Consider the following 6,597-nt stretch of genomic DNA (forward strand, 5'->3'; position numbering starts at 1 on the left):
CTCCATAGGAAATCAAGGGGAGTGGACTTAATAGGTGTAGAATCAGGTTCATTGTAAGACTGCGTCAGACTCCGAGTCAAGGCGCAAGGTCCAGCAAGGGATTTAAACATGCTGATCTCTCTCAATTAAGATTATGGAGCAAACCATCACTTGTGTATATCTATTTCGAAATTTCCTCTGGTGCCAGTCGTTAGGTTGCTATATTATAGGAAACCAGAAGTTCATAAGATTGTCGTCTCCTTTAGGTAAGAGTTTGAAAATGAATAAGTAAGGCAGTTGTTTCTCTATATAAGATAAATGGGAAACAAAATGTTGTTCCTATTTTCCTTACTATGATCTGGGTTAAAGTTGCAAGCATTCCTCCTGTAACATTTTGCTTCTAAACAAAAGAGTGAAATTATGCTCTTCAATCATCAGGACAAACCTAGGGACAAATTCCCCTGCTTACACCTGTTGGGAAACTTCACTGACATCAGTGGAGGGATAGGCCTCATTTAGGCCCATAGAAGTGAATTTGGCTCTAGGACTGTATTTTGCCAGGCAGATCTGGAAGGAAGCTTCAGATCAACATTCAGAAGAATATTTCACAGGTGGGACTGTCAAGTTTGTTATCCAATTGCATCATGTAGAGTGTGTGTTTATCCTCTCAGACTCAAAGACCGACTAGGGGTGTGCAAACATTTACCTACAAATTATAATCCATACTCCAGGGAATAGTCCTATTTACTTAAGAGGGCCTGATTCTGATCTCACTCTAGAGTAAACTAGGAGTAACCAATGGAGTTACACCAGTGTAAGCAAGATCAAAATCAGACCCCCTTATCTTATCCAATTACATCTATTCCCGTGTGGAAGGGTTTGCAGGATTGGGCCCTAGGTTTCCTGCTGTCATAAAATAGCAACTCCTAAAGTTTTCTGAACGGTCCCTAGTGAGCATAAAGAAATGCAAAAAGCCACAAGTCTAAGGGCCTCATCCAAACCCATTACAGACATTGGAAAGACTTTAATAAGCTTTGGATCAGGCTCTAAATGCCTAGATTTCCACCACCCCAATGGCCGCCATTTTGTTATGGTTATCTCCATGTCCCATTTTTTCAGCTTTCCAAGAACACAAAAGACATTTAACCCCCAAACACATTTTTCTGCCTCAATAACTTGGAATATTTTCTGCCATCACATTTAAAATGCAAAGGATTCCGGGGCATGAACACATTTCCCCCCCCACACACACTGGCTCGAGCGTTGCTATTTTTCTCTTGCAACTTGTCTCCTGATGAAGAGGAATTGAATATCATCAGAAAGGGACAGGATAACCCTGGCCAGTTCACCTCGTCCTGTATTCCCCCCCAGATTTCATCTGGCAGGGCGAATGTCCCAATGGCAGCAGCAGCACAAAGGAAAAATCGCAGTCAGGCAAATAGGATGTTCCTTCGAAAGGTTGGGTTCTCCCTTTTGAAAACAGAGACCTGCAACTGCTCCTCCCAATGAGTATGTAACAAATGCATGAACCAAAGACCCAGCCTTCAGGTACGTTCCGTAAAGTCTCAAAACAGGACAGATACTGACAGACTGTTCTCATAAGCTATCTCCAACCTGAACTGTACATACTTTTTCCCCCAATCACTGGTGTCAAACCTACTCCCCAACACACAAATTGTCACATCTACATAAACATGAAGCTGACCCACGTGCAGTTCTTGTGTTCGAGTCTGAAGTCTCGTAAAACAGTCTTTAAGATTCCATGGTTGTGGAGATGTGGTCTACTCATTAGTTCATGGCTTCACATTGGATAGCCCCATGGAGATGGTGCCCTCGATTTGGCAAGGTTCTGAAAGCTCAGCATATAATACAGGATGCATATGAAGAGTCAAGGTAATGTAGCGTATGCTTGATACTAGTCCCCTCCAGAGCATTTTCTTCCGTGGAAAAATGTTCTTCTCTGGAACGGGGGAGGCCTCCTTTATTATACTGCAGTAGTCCCATCTGGCCATGGCAATTAATATATTGGTCAGATCCAATTCTCCTTCAGACCACTGCAGAATAAAAAACACAAGGGTTAACCTACTTCCGTGGGAGCAAACGAGGGCATAATTTGGCTCTAGTCTAGCATCAGAAGGCAAGAGTCATAAGAACGGCCATACTAAATCAGACCAATGGTCCACCTAACCCAGTATCTTGTCTTCTGACAGTGACCAGTGCCAGGTGCTTCAGAGGGAATGAACAAAACAGGGCAATTTTGAGTGATCCATCCCCTGTCCAGTTTCTGGCAGTCAGAGGTTTAGGGACACCCTGAGCATTGGGTTGCATCTCTGACCGTCTTGGCCAATAACCATTGTTGGACCGGTCCTCCATGGTTAAACACATTAGAAATTCCATTACAGCAATACCCCAGAGGGGCTAAATAACTTATGATTTTGGGTGCCTAACTTATAGCATTTAAGAACAGTCTGATTTTCAGAGGGTGGGTGGCTCAGCACTTTCTGAAGACCAGGCTGCTCAATTTGGGCAACCAAAATTACTCAGTCAGTCAAATTTTAATACATAGGACAGGGAGTAGATAGCTTGTTTTTCCTTCTTGCTCATTCATAAAAGTTCACGTTCAAATGACATTGCTGTTTCACTGCCTGATCTATGGATAAGGGCTCCCCGTCTCTTGATAGAAGTCTAAAGCGCTCTCTCCTTCACCGTATGAAAAGTACAATACCTCCCCCTACAATCTGTAGCACCTGATATAGCCACAAACCACTCAGGAGAGCACTATATAAATCCAGGACAAATAAAGGCACCTTAGCTGCCATTATAAATAGATCTAATAATCTAAAAGCAAAACGCTAACAATAAGAGGAGTACATGCTTTCTACAGAACTCTCAGTCTCCTTCGTGAGTGCAATGAATAATCCAGGCTGACTAAGATAAATAATTAGAGCAGAGACAAAATTAAAGAAAAACAGGAAAAGATCCAGAATAACTCTGGCCCCTGCCTAGACGGTATGTCATATGTCACCTTGAATTTATTGCAACGTGTTGTGCAAAAAACCCCGACGCTGACAAAGAAAACGTTGTACCGAACTGCCAAAAGCACAGAAGCTGTATTTTCAGAGATGCTAAAAAAGGTTGTGATTTATTCCAGTGTAATTGGAAATCTCTTGCAATCAATGCTCATTTAGTGCCACAAATGAGACCTGTCTACACGCAGATGCAGTAACCCTAACTAGGCATGCCAAATGGTTTGTAAATCAATTTTAAAGGGTGTAAAAAACAAAAAAATCACTCCGCATTCAAAAGATGCTTTACTATAAATTCAGGTGGTCTGTAAAAAGTGAGACTTGGGAAATTGCATATTTAGGGGGATATTTTCAAAGGTTGGTTAGCTACCATTGCACATTTGAAATCTTCCCTCAGTTAAATAAGATTTACTAATTTATTAGATTATATTACTTCTCACTCTATGTGCTTTACTATTTGCATTTCTCTCAGCATGGGGTCTAAGCCAGCAACGCTTATTCACATGATCAGACCCAATGGGGCCTGATTCAGTGTTACACCAATGCCATTTTACAATCACCTCCTTTTGATCCTTTGTGGATTAAACATCTTCATCTTTATGGCAACATTATTTCACTATATCTTAACTTCATTAGGCACTGAACCAGGACTCAGGTGATCTGCGTTCAACTCCCAGCTCTGCCGCTAGTTTGATAGGTGACCTTGGGAAGTCACTTCCCCCTCTCAGTGACTCAGTTTCCCTATGTGTAAAACTGAGATAATGATACTGACCTCCTTTGCAAAAGAGCTTGGAGATCTATGGATGAAAATTGCTATATAAGAGCTAGGTATCATCACCCTGCATCTTGGAAATGCCAGCTAAACTCACTTAAGAAACAAAGTTGCTCAGCAGTTCTAACTTACCTGGTAAGTCAGCCTCCCCTATCCCTCCCCCAAAAGGTAGGAATGCAACAAAAAAAAAAAAATTTAAATGCATGAAAGGTTGATCTCAGATGCATTCCAAGAGGTAAACAGGGCCATTCTAATAGAGGACGCTGAAGGATGAAGTGTACCGATGCTCACAAAAGGACCCCATTGATCCTGCTCCCATAACTGCCTACTGCAGATATAACCCCCTGGTAAGCGTGTTACAGGTTGTAGGCCCGGCGTGACATGAATCATTAGACATAGGTGAGGCCTCATTTCTTGGGAGACAAGATTAGGGAGGTAAATGGAACAGGAGGTTGGGAACAGAATGTCCATGCTAAAACTAAGCTAAGTTAATGGGTCAATAAGATAAGAGACAATGTCTGTACTAGCTAAAATGAGGGGGAACACCCAGGGAACCATTTACAATGGACAAAATAAGCCTGGAATGTAAATAGGAAGTCATACATGGACAGTACGTGTCTAGAGCATGCTGTACAGGGATTGGTACCTCTGCAGTAACCAAGCCAATCCCCAAAACAGTAAATGCAACATAATGTGTATATGTATATAAAAAGGAAGAGGTTTTTTGTGTAACTTTGGGTGTGTGGTACGCTCTATATCCACCCCCTATGCTTGAATCTGATCAACTCAGCACAGCTTTGCTGTAGGCCAAATAAAGATACTCAAGTGACAAAAATCTGGAGTCAAACTGAGTTCTTGGGCAGCTGAATGGGGAAAAAAAAAAGGTCTCGGAGGGAATCCCAACACAGGCCCGCCTCTGTGCCTGATCCACCTAGGATAGGAGTCTGTTGCAGCGCTAGGCAGCCTGGACTCTCTAGCTCAAAAACTGTAGCAGCTCACGCTTTTAGCTGTAGAGGTCCCCGGGTCAAGTCCCCGGGGTGTTGACCAAGATGGTGGCACCTTCCTTTGAAGAATCTGATAATGGCTACTGCCAGGCGTCATGCATCATCCATGGGTATGGAGAGATACAAGTTAAATAATAACAGAAGAGGGATCATTTGGACTTTGCCTGCTACCGACGCCCGCTAAACGGAACTCAGCTCCTTAACAGGATCTCCATCTCCGCGGCCAGCCAATGAAACTATTAGAAGGAAGCCGTTGGTACGACAATTGTTCCTCCTACCTGTCTCTGAATGGCAACAGGAAGTTCCCCCCTTCAGGAGCCCACTGGGCTTCTCGTGTCTGCAGATGAAGGCTCGGCACCACTCACAATGTTTTCTTATCTGACAGCAGCTGAAATGCAATTAAGGGCAGGGATGTTAGGACGGAGACAAGGCAAAGAGCTCGTGCACAACAATGAAGAGGTCTCTATTGTTCAGCAATAACCATCTCACAACCTGTTGGGTTTAGCTCTGCTCTCAGCTACCCCAAAAAGCTCCATTGACTTTAGTGAAGAGGCCAATGCAGACTGACAGAATAGACTGCGGTCCATCACACACAGCATTCACTTCGCTTAGCATCGAAATGCAATTTCCCCACTGGGGGTGGGAAATGACAGGCGTTACTACAGCACCAACAACGCTACACGAGTGTCTTGATGTAAGGACAAAGCATTTGCCTAATTGCAAAGCAACAGGGGAATTTAGATAGGCAAAAATGGGACAAACTCACCCCTGGTGTAGCTCCATTGATGCACAGGAATGAATTTAGATCTGGTTAGTTACCCGAGATCTGGAATTTGAACCAGACACTGGAGACTCAAAACCCTACTCTTAGGAAAAGTGCCATGAGATCTTTCAGGATCAAGTCTAGACAGGAAAGAATCCAGAGAGGAAGGACAGCCTGACAATGAAGGCACCAGTCCGTGACTCAGGAGATAGGGATTCAATTCCTACCTCTGCCAGAGGCTCATTGTGTGATCTTAGATAAGCCACCTACTCTCAGTCTTTGGCCCCATCCAGGAAGGCACATAAGCATCTGCTTGATTTTCAGCATATGCTTAAATGCTCCCCTGAATCAGGGCCTCTGTGCCTCAGTTTCCCCATTTGTGAAACGGGGGTGATGAGAATACTTCTCTCTCACCCTTTATCTATCTAGATTGTAAGAAATTGACTGGCACTATGCAGCTGTACAGCTCCTACCGCAGTGTGATCCTGATCTCATTTGGGGCCTCTAGGTGCTACTTTAATACAGATAAACAAACCACAAGTGCTCAGAAACTCTGGTTTAGACCTCAGACAACTGGAAGGGATAAAAGCCCTCAATGAATTTGGAACAAATTGTACACAGCAGCCAATAGCACCGACTGATGTGCTGTTGAAAGATTTATTTACATTTATAAGTATATATCAGCCGCGAGAAAAGTGACAATGATGGCAAGACAAACACACTGGTTTATTGCAGCTGTACCGACTGGTTTGTTCGTTTGAGCCCATCGTGAATGAAGAGTTAAGAGCTAACTGAAAGAAGAGTTAGGACATGCAGAGAGACTATGAAGCAATGTGTCTCGTAACACAAGCCACTTGGGTTGGGAAATCAACCACAACAACACTTCCTTTAAATTACACAGTGAAGACAGCATTGTTATCTTAACAATATATGCATGTTGCAACACGAGTATATTGTCCACCTGCCCTTAGAATTAACATTGAAGTACTTTACATCAATAGGGATGAGCTGTTCTGTAGGGTTACCATAATCCAGCAAGCAAAAAAGAGGACG

At 43.2% G+C, this 6,597-nt stretch overlaps 1 protein-coding gene across 2 annotated transcripts in view; it reads right to left on the reverse strand.

Moving 5' to 3' along the window:
• Positions 1 to 1,240: 1,240 nt before the first annotated feature.
• Positions 1,241 to 6,597, reverse strand: part of TGFA (transforming growth factor alpha) — a 40,293-nt gene continuing 34,936 nt past the window's right edge. Inside the window, exons 5-6 of one of the 2 annotated variants that reach the window (XM_024201248.3) lie at positions 5,060 to 5,169; positions 1,241 to 2,033 (exon numbers count right to left, since the gene is read on the reverse strand). In XM_024201248.3, the coding sequence (XP_024057016.1) occupies positions 2,026 to 2,033; positions 5,060 to 5,169 (118 nt within the window). In that variant the 3' untranslated portion in view covers positions 1,241 to 2,025. Of the gene's footprint in view, positions 2,034 to 4,961; positions 5,170 to 6,597 lie in introns of those variants that run through there. The other variant, XM_024201247.2, reaches the window with a different exon arrangement.

Source organism: Terrapene carolina, unplaced genomic scaffold, assembly GCF_002925995.2.
Source record: "Terrapene carolina triunguis isolate 2854851 unplaced genomic scaffold, T_m_triunguis-2.0 Scaffold53, whole genome shotgun sequence".
Taxonomy (NCBI): domain Eukaryota; kingdom Metazoa; phylum Chordata; order Testudines; family Emydidae; genus Terrapene; species Terrapene triunguis.